This window comes from Arvicola amphibius, chromosome 9 (assembly GCF_903992535.2).
Source record: "Arvicola amphibius chromosome 9, mArvAmp1.2, whole genome shotgun sequence".
In the NCBI taxonomy this organism is placed as follows: Eukaryota; Metazoa; Chordata; class Mammalia; order Rodentia; family Cricetidae; genus Arvicola; species Arvicola amphibius.
Window position 1 is genome coordinate 38,457,899 of NC_052055.2, and position 13,656 is coordinate 38,471,554.

The 13,656-nt window shown below is 49.9% G+C and overlaps 1 protein-coding gene across 4 annotated transcripts in view; it reads left to right on the plus strand.

The window, feature by feature from the left end:
* Pla2g6 (phospholipase A2 group VI) overlaps nucleotides 1–13,656 on the plus strand; it is a 51,931-nt gene that overhangs the window by 36,880 nt on the left and 1,395 nt on the right. For all 4 annotated transcript variants that reach the window (XM_038343495.1, XM_038343494.1, XM_038343493.2 and 1 more), the window contains 5 exons: nucleotides 5,908–6,071; nucleotides 7,697–7,847; nucleotides 11,833–11,969; nucleotides 12,237–12,391; nucleotides 13,488–13,655. In XM_038343495.1, the coding sequence (XP_038199423.1) occupies nucleotides 5,908–6,071; nucleotides 7,697–7,847; nucleotides 11,833–11,969; nucleotides 12,237–12,391; nucleotides 13,488–13,655 (775 nt within the window). The remainder of the gene's footprint in view (nucleotides 1–5,907; nucleotides 6,072–7,696; nucleotides 7,848–11,832; nucleotides 11,970–12,236; nucleotides 12,392–13,487; nucleotide 13,656) is intronic.

Sequence of the window (13,656 nt, forward strand, 5' to 3'; positions counted from 1 at the left end):
GATATACTTGGAAAATTTTACAGTTTTGGAAAAGATAGGCAAGCCTCTTGATGTGTTTCTGCTTTGGACACAGTGCTCCAACTTAGAGAAAAGAACTGAAGTCAGGAGATATGCACATGTGTGTTGAACTGTAGACCTGAGTTATGGGAACTGGTAGAGAAGTTTCTTCTGGTGCTAGGGGCCAGGACCCACTCCCAATCTCGTATTAACATTCTTATAGATATCCTAATTCTTAGTGCCCCACTACCATTGAATACTTCCAAATCTTGGGCTTGATGCACAGCCCTGGTGAACACCGGCCAGTACACTCAGTAGCCAGGACAGGGACTGGCCATTTCTACAGCCTCCCTTTGTTGCCCTGTACCATTGTCTGGTCTTTGTCCCACTCCTGCTGGGTGCCTTCCTGGAGGAATAGTTATCTGGCTTAGTAGATGCCTAGTGTGAGCCCCTGAGAGGTGAGTCAAGGTTCCTGTCCTCTTGGGAGCACATACTGTGTGCTGTGCTTGCAGAGAACTTACCCCCATCATCGGCCACAGTTTCTGCTTGGAGGTGTGAACCTCCTGGGGCACAACCCGCCTCTCATTTCCATGGCCAATGCTTGCATATGTTTCCATATGCCCTGGAAATACACCTACCCCGTTCCTGACCCTTGCTTCCACGGTGCCTCCTGCAGTCACAAACCATTTCATAGGCTTGCACATATGCATAAACCTCTGTCGAGGCCCAGGCAGAGCAGCTGTACCCGAGGGAAGACGGAGAGCTCCTGACCAGAGCGGGAGGAGGATTGCTGACTCCTCAGTAGATCAGGGTGGACCTGCGAGGGCCGTGTGTGAGGAGATAGGAGACCCTTGAAGGACCCACAGGAATGTTAACCTCAGCCTTGCACTATGGGTAACCTTGCTCTTGCCAGGCCTATGTTCTGAGTTTTGCTTGTTTGCTCAAGCCTTTCAGCCAGGGCTCTCCAGACTTCCATCATCTTCACTGCTGCCCCTGCACCCTCTGAGCTCCCTGAAGGGCCAGGTGTCTAGAAGACTCTTACATGCGGGACAATGGGCTGCTCCACTGCCCTCCCTGTCACACATGCCGACACCCAGTGCCATGCAGAGCTAAGCTGCCCTGTCACAGGGAGTTGTGCGGAGGTGGAGTGTGAGCAAAGAAGGGTTCCTTCAGAGGGTGGCAGGACCACCACAAGGGAGTTAGTGGCTGGGGCATCTGTTGCAGCTAATCTTGCTGGCATTGGGTGGGTATCCTGGTTCATTTCTGCTACTGTAGGAAAACAGTAGCAAGCAGAAGACATCTTAAGGGAGAAGGGAGTTTATTTCATCTTCTAATCCCAGGTAGAGTCCACCACTGTGTGGAGTCAAAGTAGGAATTCCAAACTACTAGTCAATCCCATCTGCATTCAGGAGCAGAGGGATATTAGTGTGCACACACTCGCTTGTTTGTGCTCAGCTTGACTCCTCCCCTTGTATAGAGTTCAGGACCCACCGCCTGGGGAATGGTGCTGCCCACAGTGGGCTAAGTTCTTTCTCCCCAACAGATTTGAACAGGGCAGCCCAGCGTAGGCAGTCTCTCATCGAACTCTGCTTGGTGACTCTTCTTTGTGTCAAGCTGACAGTTAAAGCCAATGATCATGATCGAGCTCTGACAGGCAGCAATTCAAGCTGAGAAGCAGCCAGGCGTGGTGCACATATTTGTCAACCTCACAACTCGAGAGACTGGGGAAGGAGGGTTGTAAATTCAGGGCCAGTCTGAGCTAGTGTGAAACTCTTATCTTACAGCATCAGAAACGTAACAAAATCATAAAACTGAAAGGGAAAAATGAGCCTAGAAGAGAGAGTTGAGCATAGACTGCAAGCGCCCCTAGGGCATGGACATGGAGGCCTGTAGAAGGAACGGCAGGGTCAGCTTTACACCCAAAATAATTACACGGAAACTGTATTCTTTTAAATACTGCCTGGCCCATAGTTTCAGCCTCTTATTGTCTAATTCTCACATCTTTCTTTAACCCATATTTAGTAATCTGTGTAGCACCACAAGGTGTGGCTTACCAGGAGAGATCTTAACCTGCGTCCATCTCGGAGAGGAGAAGCATGGAGACTCACTATGGCGACTGCCTGAAGCGTCTCCCCAACTCTCCCAGAATTCTGTTCCGTCTATTCCGCCTACCTAATTTTCTGTTCTCTTAAAGGGCCAAGGCAGTATCTTTATTAATAATGAAAGTAACACATAGACACTCCTCCATCATTTCCCCTTTTTCTGTTTAAACAAAAAAGAAAGGCTTTAACTTTAACATAGTAAAATTACATGTAACAAGAGTTATCAAGCAAGAATTACAGTTACAATATTTATATCTATTTTTTATCATAACTAAGGAAAACTATAACTACCTTATTCTTCAACTCCATCAAAGACTCCAGAAGGATATAATATTACCTAAGTAAACAAGTCATTTGCAACTTTCAAACTCTAGAAATGACAGAGACAACTCGCTGCCTGGACAGTCACCCAAAGTTCCTCTGTACCGTTGGGGCATCCATCTTCAGCCTACAGGCCCATAAGTATCCAGCAGACATTTCCATGAAGCAGGAAATTCCAAAGACAGTTCAGTCACTTTCTGCTGTGTCCTGCAGAACGTCTCGCAGACTCTTTCATGAATCAGGAACCCCAAAAGGCCATCTCCCCTTTAGGCAAGTTCAGCAGTCCTCTTTCTGTGGGTTCCTTGTGTCCAATTTATGCAACAGTCCAGGCAAGAGCAGTTTCTTGCCCAAATGGCTAACAAACTCCATAAGTAGCCTCTTCGATGCCCATCTTCCTCTTGAAGTAGATTGGTGCTGCCAGGAGCAGATGTGTCTCATTGTCATGAAAAACCCTAAGTTATTAAAACATTTTAAATGCCATATTCTGCAGTCTTTGAAAGATATGAAGAATGCCTATCTGAAATATATCTATGCACATCTAGAAAATCTAACATGACTACAAGCTTGACTATTATCGATGATTATCCATTAACAACCTATATTTCCTAATTATACATTACAGTTTTTAAAATGAACTACACAATCAAAATAGCTTAATCAAGATCAGAAATACATAAACATATAACAAATTGACCTTAAAATCCATACCATTGCAAATTATTTATATCTATCATCTCCCCCTTTAAATGTAAAAGAACATTTATAAACAATATTCGGGAAAATGGTCGCAGTTATTTCTCTCCAAACTGCTTCCTGCTGAATGGGGGCGTTGTTATTTAGGTCTTTCATGGTATAACCTGTCTGCCAGGTTCATCTCAGTCGGCAGTTGAGCGAAGTAATTTTTTGAGGGTGTTCACAGCAACCTTTCAGGAGGGCGTGGTCTATCATACCATATTGGGATAGAAGCAATCCACAGAGTCTCATCCTCTGTGAAAACAAAAGAAGAAACTCTTTTCCAAAGCATCATGTTCTTAGATCCAAATTCTGAAGTCATACCATTAAGATGTCCATTCTGGTCTAGACTGGCAGCCCATATAATGAAATGTCTCTCTGTACTTAGCTCCTTTACAGTCAAAAATTTCAAAGAAAACACAATAAAATACATAATCCAGACTCTCTGTGAATTTTCCATTTTTACGTGGCTTATTTTCACTCTATCACTTTACTTCATTCTGTCTCTTTAAAGACTTTACCCCTATTTTAAGGCATTAACTTTATTCTCTATATATTTATTTTTTCCTCTCTCAAGCCTACGTATATTTATCCAACATTGTGACTCATTTAAAAGTCTTTTATGTCTGAATCTGTCCTATTGTGAATCTGTAATTTTTCTACTGTCGAGAAACATGTTTGATTTGCGCCTTTACTTCGCTAAGCACTTAAGACTCTAAGCTGTGACATTCCTAGGTCAAAAACAGGTACTGTGTGCTTGCCACACCCATTCCAACATGGTGGAGCTGCTTGTGACTGAATCAGTTGCATTTCTGGGCTGCAGAGTGGCAAGCTGTTCTGGATGTTGGCTCCACCTCTCTCCAATTTCAAAATGGAGGACATACCATTTTCTAGTAGCTCTGGGGCCGCCAGGTAGGAGCCGCAGTCAGCACTTTAATTCTGAGACTGAGCGTGCAGCACAGAAACTCTTTTCATCCAAGTTACAACCAAATCTGACACACAGAGCACCGCGCAGCCTGGAAACATCTCTCTCTATGGCGGCAGAAATCCGCCATGTTCTCCCGCTCGCCTAAGCCTGATTCCGCCATCTGCCCAGGTGCAGGCAAGGAGCAGGGAGCCATTGGCCCGGTCTCAGTGCACTCTCCTTCCTATCCCAAGTGGGAACACAAATATCCAGGCCCATAAAAGCCACTGAAATGCTTTATAACCAGAGTTTGCACTGGCGGCACAGCACCAGGAAGCTGCGTTTTAAAATGACTCAGCTTTTTTTTTCTGCCACTATTGCCGAAACAGGAAATCTCTCTATGGCACATCCAGGCAAACAGCAAAAAGCTGTGTTAAACTCTCTCTCTCCTTTAATTAAAGCCCTCTCAGGTTTTTAAGTGGATTTAGTCACCACTTTGGAGCGCCAATCTGTAGAAGGAACGGTGGGGCTGCGTCCCGCCACCCGGCTGCTGGCTAGCTTTACACCCGAAATAATTACACGGAAACTGTATTCTTTTAAACACTGTCTGGCCCATTATCTGTAGCCTCTTATTGGTTAATTTTCACATCTTTCTTTAACCCATATTTAGTAATCCGTGTAGCACCACGAGGTGGATCGCTTACCACGAGAGATCTTAGCCTGCGTCCATCTCGGAGAGGAGAATCATGGCGACTCACTATGGCGACTGCCTGAAGCGTCTCCCCAACTCTCCCAGAATTCTGTTCCGTCTATTCCGCCTACCTAATTTTCTGTTCTCTTAAAGGGCCAAGGCAGTATCTTTATTAATAATGAAAGTAACACATAGACACTCCTCCATCAGAGGCCTAGCACCTTGCATTTATTTTCTGCCCTCTTTGGGACTAGGTTGGGCTGAGCAGGAATGTACAACCTTTTAACACTGAGACATGACATTGTCACCTACAGAGTTCACGCACAAGAACTGTGTAATCACACACACATACTCTCTTGACACACATCCATTCTCTCTCTCTCTCTCTCTCTCTCTCTCTCTCTCTCTCTCTCTCTCTCTCTCTCTCTCACACACACACACACACACACACACCTTATGCTTTAAGTCACTTTCCATTGCATCCATAGCTGTCCTCAGCCACATGCAGCTCACAGGCTGCAGGTTGGATAAGCCTGCTACAGTGTGTGACTCAGAAGCCAAGCATGTGACTTCGTGCCATTCTCTTCACCTCTGACCCTCTTTCCAAGATAATAATAATGACATCAGGGTACCTCCTCAGAGGGGCTTGGGTCAGTGAAGTGAGCTAATTCTGGCTCCTTTCCCCCAGGTCCCAGCATAGAGTGTCCTTCCTCCCTCCCCTCCACTTCCCTGATCCTCCTTCCACACACACCTGACCCTGCTGGAAAGAACCAGACCTTCCTCCCCCTCCCTGTTTATTTCCAACAGACATTGGGTCATGCCTGTAGCTGACCTGAATCACTTCTGTACAGGGTCACAGAGCTGTGACCCTGCTCCTCGCCATGCTCCCCACCACAATCCCCGCCCCACTCCTCATCCCATTTGCCATCCTGTTCCTCACCCCAATCTCTACCCTGGCCTCCACCTTGTTCCCCACCCTTCTTTTCCCTGTGCGCATCTGAAACATTTACTTCTTCCCTTTCCCACCTGGTTCCATACCCAATAGCAAGTAGGCTCCCAGGCAGGCTCTTTTGCTTTGTTCATGTGTCCCCTGCTATGCAGAAGCTCAGGGGACAAGGAGCCGAGAGTGCCATCATGAGACCCTCTTATCCTCACTGCAGCCATGATCACCTGCTCTGCCTGGATGGAGGGGGTGTGAAAGGCCTGGTCATCATCCAGCTCCTCATTGCCATCGAGAAGGCCTCCGGTGTGGCCACCAAGGACCTCTTCGACTGGGTGGCAGGAACCAGCACCGGGGGCATCCTGGCCCTGGCCATTCTGCACAGTAAGCATAACCTCTGGGTATGGTGGGATGGGCAGGTGGGCCATCTGCCCTCATAGGTTGGGGTACAGAGCTAGTTTAGGAGGGTATTATGTCTCGGTGGTCTTCAACCACCTCCACACTCCTGCAAGCCAGAAACCATAGAACCTGCCAGCTGCTGCCAGTACAAATGCCTTTGATGAATGGAGTGGGCATTTCTGGGATAATGAGTGAGTTGCAGGATGCCGGAGCCCTGAGCTCTTTGGACAGTCAAAACTCTGGCTGGGAAGAGGCACATGGCACAACCGTGGGAGTACCCAGGCCCGAGTATCCCCTAGACTCTCAGTCCATCACCCCCAGGCCACTGGCCCGCCTCCTTTGATCTAGCTTTGCAGAAGTACAGACATTTGGCTAACTGGAGGTTGCCACATAAGGCCAGCAGCATTGCCATTCAAGAGGCCTGGCATCTGTCTTCTCTGGGGAGTGATTGAGCTGTGTACTGCTGGCTGATTGGACATTCCTAGAATAGGGATCAACTATACCCCTATAGGCCTTGTCCCTGGTCTCCATCTCCCCGAGTGGTACCCCTTGCTTGGATGTTGGTCAGATTCTGTTTTTGCCAAAGTATCTGCCAAAATCAGAATCCTGGTGACCCAAAGCCCTGGAGGCACCAGAGGAAGACAACTCCCTCCACCCTAAGTGTAGACACCATGAGAACTCACGGACTGTGAGGCTGTGGAGCTGAGTCCTGGCTTCAGGAGGCTCCTGGTGAGACAGTGGGCACCTGGGCATCTGCTGGGCACTGGGGTGAGGCCATGGGGTCAATCTAGGGACTTTGAGAAATATGGGTGTACCCATCCCAGGTAGCTGTCAGGGGCCGTTCCCTGCGGGGCTCTTTTGGGAGCTGCTGGGGCTCGGCCATCAGCAGTGGTCTATCAGCAAAAGCGTCATTCGGGAGATGGTTGTCACCCTGGTTCTGTGGGGTGAGCGCAGAAGGACTCTGATGACCATGATGTCACACTGCACATCAGACCAGAATCAGGGCTTCGAGGAGTCAGCCCCGCTCTTCCCTGAGTCCCTTCTGGCCTGTGAGAGGAGAGCTACCTCAGAACCTGCTCTGCCACAGCACATGGCGTCTTCTTCCTGCAGAAGAGGCAGAGGTCCCAGCCCAGCTGCAGATGGGAAGACCTGTGGTGGGAGTGAGAAGCACCCAGTTAGCCTCACACAGTCCTGCTTCAGCCGACCTCTCTGCTTGCACACCCTGGGCTCGAAAGAGCTTGTGAGATGCCTGGGCACCTCCTCCCCCATAGCCTGCCTGGCCCACAGACTCAGAGGACAGCTGTTCCTCTTTTACTGTAACAGGGAAATGGAGCTGACTTCTGTACAATTTTGTGTCCTCGAGGCCCTTTTTAGTAATGCAGTTTTAAGTAGCGAGCCCTGTAAAGGGCTTTCTGCCTGTGTGGCCAGGTTTTATAGAAGGGCCTAGAAGTTCATGTTCCCTGAGCCCTTTGACAGATTTCCTCCTTCATCACCTCCTGCCAGCGCCCGCCCATGCTTCCTGAAGCTTGCAGCTGCTTAGCATGCTGTCATCCCACAGGGGCCTGCACGTCACCCTAGGGTCTCCCCAACTCCTCATATTTTCTTCCTAGGTAAGTCCATGGCTTATATGCGTGGCGTGTACTTCCGAATGAAGGATGAGGTGTTTCGGGGCTCACGGCCTTATGAGTCTGGGCCCCTGGAAGAGTTCCTGAAACGGGAGTTTGGGGAACATACCAAGATGACAGATGTCAAAAAACCCAAGTAAGCCATGTTCCCCACCTGCCCAAACCTGGGGAATAGGACAGCACTTCATCCCATCTAGATGAGAGACTTTTCCTGAGAACATGGGGAGACTGCATGAATGGAGAGGAGAGGAACCGGGAGGGTCAGAGCTGGTGGCCTGGAGCTTCCTGGAGAGAGCAGGGCCTGCTTCCTCCAAGCCAGCTGGACCCCTTTGGCAGATGTAATGAACTCCTTAACCTTTCATGGGATATTGTCGCACCAGACCGTGCTTGTTCCCTGTCCCGTCACGTGGCATCTCTGCTGGAGCAGCTCAGCAGTGCCCATGGAGGGGAAGGAGGAGGGCCACCCCAGGGCAGAAAAGCTGAAGCTAAGTTTCCTTGCAGCTGGGAGAGAAGTAAGCTAAGCAGCAGGCAGGAAAGCTGCTAAAGAGACCCCAGAAGAGCCTGCAGCGTGCCGCGGCTCTGAAGACAGGTCTGAAGCAAGGCCCATATCCTTGGCCAGGCCATGAGCTTAAAAAGGCAGGAACATGGCAGCCTTGTCCTGTGCAGCCCTGGCCTCTAACACAGACAGGCCACTGGACAGTGTCTGTCAACCTGCTGAGTGACTAGGGGCAAGAGAGAGGAGGGATCTGCCTGGAGGAAATGGAGCGTGAGCAAGGTTCAGCAGCTTAGGGTTTGTTTTTTCCAGCAGGAGGGTTGTTTCTTCATTCTTTCTTGTTAGTTTTTTGAGACAGGCTCTAGTTGTATAGCTTTGGCTGTGAGCTATTGTCCAGATTAATGACTGATATGAAGGGGCATAGTTCACTGTGGGCAGTGCCATCCCTGGGAAGGTGGCACTCAGTTGGATGAGAAAGCAGGATGAACAAGTCAGCAAGCCGTGCCTAGCTTCCCTGAGAGCTGTAACCTGAAATCACCCTGTCCTCCACAGTGTTTCTCACAGCCCAGGAACCTTAACTGAGACATGTAGTCGATTCAGTTCTGAAGTTCACTGTTGAAGTCTGGAAGACCTATCTTAGTATGAGAGTGGAACACTGTAGACCCCACGATTCATTTTTCAGGGCCTATGTGGTATTTTATGCATTTTGGTGTTTGTTTTATGAAATTAGGGACTCTAATATTTGGCACATAGTAGCCGTCTGTTGTCTCCCTTGGAGGCAGTTGGTCTTCTCTGTGTAGATTCTGCCGGTTGCTTGCCTGCTCCATGTTGCTGCTCAGCATTAGGCTGCAGATGTGGATTCTTCTGATTTGTCCATGTGGTCTCTGCCAGGGTTTGCCCTGGCGTCTTTCAGGTTTTGGAATCCTGAGTCATCACTTTAACTTTTGTCTCTGCTAGCTCATTACCCACCGCCCCGTCTCTCTCCTTGTGGGTGTTTCCTCTGTAAATTAGGTTAAGCCCGTATTAAATGCATACTTATCATCTCTAGATCTTTTAACTTCTCTTGCATTTGCTTTTTTAAATTTTTAACATTTATTTGAGAGATACAGAGAGAGAGAGAGACAGACAGAGAGACAGAGACAGAGAGAGACAGAGACAGAGAGAATGAGAATGTGAACATAGAGATCAGAGGATAAGTTTAGGATAGTTTCCTTCCAGTGTGTTGGTTTCAGGGATTGGTCTGAGGTTGTCAGGACTTGCAGCCAATGCGCTTATGTGATGAGCCAGCTAACTGGTCAGCCCTCTCTTAAATTTTCTACCTTCTTTCTCCCACTTTTTTCTTTTATTTTTTCTTCTTTTGAGACAGGATTCACTATATAACTCTGGCTTTCCTGGCAGGTTGGCCTCAAACTCATAGAGATCCACCTGCTTCTGCCTTCCAAGTGCTGGGATTAAAGGTGTATGCCACTGTGCCCACCTTGTACCATTTGATCTCTTTGTGTTGCAGTCTGGATAGTTTCTTACCTGTTTTCCAGTCCATTGATTTTCTCTGTTGCTTGGTTATTTAACCTATCTGCTATTTTAAAAAAAAGTTCATGTATGTATGCATATGAGTATACATTCCCCCGCCAAAAAAAGCACTCTTTGGTCTGCAGAGTCATTACCTGTAACCTCCTGTCCCCCCAAAATACCACGAGGCTTGCTCTGCAGTCCCTGCTCAGTGACAGAGTGCTTGCTTAGTGTGCGCCCAGCATTGCAGGGCAACAGAGACATTAGGACGCCTGCATTTGTTTGCTGTTCTGCACATAGCATGTTCTGCACATAGCAGCACTGTGGTCCATCACAGCCTGTGCATGTGTTTTGCGGTCACTAGTCTGCCTTGACTCAGTGGCTGTCTTCTGTCACTGAGCTCTGTTCCCAGCTCTCATGGCGACCTCTCCTGTGTGCACCTCCCTGTTTGGATGTTTCCTGTCTGCACTGCTTCTTAATGTAAAAATTAGATTTTTTGAAACTCAGAGTGGCCCTCCCTGCAGAGGGTTTTGTGCCATCTCTCAGGTCTGCAGGCTTGTTACCATCTCTGCCACTTTTACGGACTGGGTGGTTGTCATGGGAACTCTTTGACTTTCCGCAAGTGTTGTGAACACAAACTAGAAGTTCACAGGCAGCTAGAAAGAGTCTCCCATTAGACCTTTGGTGGATTTTGGCCCTCGTATATTCATCTTGTCAGGGGTCCTAGCTTTTTAAGCAATATTTATTTTTTTCATTGTGAATGTGGATGGGTGTGGGTGCCCTCAGAAGCCATGGATTCCCTGGCGCTGAAGTTACAGGTGATTACGAGCCTCCTGACATGGTTTCTGTAAAAGCAGGAGGTACGCTAAACCACCCAGCTATTGTCAGCTCCTCTCAGGCTTTTACGACTAAAATCAGGGGTTGGAGGGATGACTCAGTGGTGAAGAGCACTGGCCATTCTTCCAGAGGACCGGGTTCAAGTCCCATCCTTCACTGACACACGTGCACTGCTATTGCAGTTAGATCAACTCTGCGACAGAGTACACAGGGTGGGTAGCTGCCGCGGTGCTGAGAGCAGCCAGATGAATGTCCTCTCCAGGGAGGGCACTGGAGCTCACAGAACCAGGCCTCTGCAAGGATCTGAACACACCCTAGTTTCCCAGAGCCTGTGCCCGGGCTTTTTATGTCCCAGAGTTAGGAGGAACCTTCTTTTTGTTAGTTTATGTGTGAATGTTTTTCCTGCATGTATGTCTGTGCACTACATACATGCATGGTGCCTGCAGAGCCCAGCAGAGAGCCTCAGGTCCCATGGCCTAAAGTTATAGATGGTCATGAGCCGTCCTGTGGGTTCTGGGCTTCTGAAAGAGCAGCAGGTGCTCTTAACTGCTGCACTGTCTTTCCAGCCCCAGCATGCAGCTGCTCTCAGCCGCCTTTCAGCGCGGGCTTCTACCCAGCTGAGTAGTCACACTGTTGCCTTGGTTTTTTTTTAAATATTTATTTATTATGCATACAATATTCTGTCTGTGTGTATGTCTGCAGGCCAGAAGAGGGCACCAAACCTCATTTACAGATGGTTGTGAGCCACCATGTGGTTGCCGGGAATTGAACTCAGGACCTTTGGAAGAGCAATGCTCTTAACCACTGAGCCATCTCTCCAGTTGCCTTGTTTTTAAACCACTGGCAGCACGCTGAAGGCTCTGCCCCAAACCTTGCTTTTCCTTACCTCCCCTCTATCTTGGCATTCATGCCTCCCAGTAAGCACCACCTCGAGTGTTCTTCAGTGGCCGGCACCCTGGAGTGAGGAATCGCAGCGTTATGGCAGCTGGCTTGCTGATGGACAATGACATTGCTAGTCATCTATTTTAAAACAGATGCTGCCATTGGTTCTGAGCGACCTTCTGGGGTGGGTGAGTTTCCAGAGTGGGCATTGGATAGCGTGAAACACCTGTGAGGAAGGCAGGCGACATTGGCCAGATTCCCTCTGAATCGCCCCAGGTCCACAGGAGATGCCTGTGTGAGGACTGCCAGGAAGAAGCCCACTAAGAATAGGGTCCAGGGCGTGACCCTGGAGAGGAGCTGATGGGCGACTGGGCCAGCTCTCCTCTGTTGCTCCCTACAGGGTGATGCTGACGGGGACACTATCCGACCGGCAGCCAGCGGAGCTCCACCTATTCCGGAATTACGATGCGCCAGAGGCCACTCGGGAACCTCGCTTCAACCAAAACATTAACCTGAAGCCACCAACTCAGCCTGCAGGTCAGAGCCGTCTGTTTGCTGTGTCCATGGGAAGAGCTAGCTGAGGCTGGAATGGGGTGGGGAGTCACAGACGGGGCACTGGACGCCCTCCCACCCACATCGCCGTCTTGGCTGGTTAAGGACAAGTGTTGCTGGAGGCTGTTAGGAGAGAAGAGGCCCCTGGAAGTCCACAGTGGCAAACAACCATTCAAGACTTCCTAGTTCCCCTCTTCCTGTACTGAAGGGACAGGTCTAATGTCATTAAGTCACCCCCTTTTCCCACCCTAGACCAACTGGTATGGCGGGCAGCCCGGAGCAGTGGGGCAGCCCCAACCTACTTCCGGCCCAACGGACGCTTCCTGGATGGTGGGCTCCTGGCCAACAACCCCACGCTAGATGCTATGACTGAAATTCATGAGTACAATCAAGACATGATCCGCAAGGTGAGAGCCTCTCAGGTCACAGTTTGGGCATGACCATACACCGCTGATGAGAACGGGCTGCTTTGACACGTTGCCCGTTTATCCAACACTCGGCAGCAGTCATATCTCTCGCTGGGCCTATCTGATGGGCACTGTCTGTGGTAGGAGACTTCTGAGGCCCCATCCACACTGAGTGCAGAGAAGGCTGTGGTCAGGGCTAGCACCTGCTCAGCACCTGCTGGGCGTGGGGAGGGCAGTGTACAGCTGCTCATCTGACACTACCCAGCTGGGCTCACTCTTGCCTTGCAGAACTTACATCCTGCTTGGAGACACCATATACAGGATACTCTCCTGTATGTGTCAGAGGCAGGAGGAGGAGGGGGCCGTGTGGGAGAACTGAGGTCTGGGGCAGGGCTCCTGAGTGTGGAACCTGTCCTGAGGCAGTGAGCCAAGGGCAGGCGGTGATCCTCAACCAAGTCGTGAGGGCAGGGTAACAAGGCCTGTGCGCCAGGGGAAGTGGAGCAGCGCTGTGGGGGAACTGGCCCTGCCCCGATTCCTAACTTCCACTAGTAGCAGTGCCTGTGTGAATGCCCTGGGCACTCAGGATGCCATTGCTGTGCAGTGCTGGAGAGGCACCTGGCCAGCTGTGCCTGCTGCTTCCGCAGTCACGGAAGTCCAGCACAGCCCTGGAGCACTGTGATGCATCCTTGGCAGAGAGGGTGGGTTCCTCAAGGAGTTCAGGCAGTCTCCGATTTGTGAAGTCCAAGTCAGGGTCTATTAAGGATGAGGAGCTGGGGTCCCTGAGTGGGAAGGAATTCCATCAAGGTCACCCAGCAAACTGGCAGCAGGGCTGGTTGGGCAAGTACAAGGCCGCCTCTAGTCAGAGCCTCAGCACCCACTCCCTACCACGTGCCCCGCAGGCCTCTTCTGTCCTGAAGGTGTGGCTGTCATACTCACACCAGCTGTCCCAGGGAGCAGCTGTAGGGCTGTTCAGGATTCGAATCTGGGCCTACTCCTGTTCACGGCCTTGTCTCTGCCCCTCACAGCCTTGTACCCAGCCTTGGCCTCTCTCTGACCTGTGGAAGTTTCCTGACTACCTTTGTCCTCCTCACCACAGGGCCAGGGCAACAAGGTGAAGAAGCTCTCCATAGTCGTCTCTCTGGGGACAGGAAGGTCCCCTCAAGTGCCTGTAACCTGTGTAGATGTCTTCCGCCCCAGCAACCCCTGGGAACTGGCCAAGACTGTTTTTGGAGCCAAGGAACTGGGCAAGATGGTGGTGGACTGTG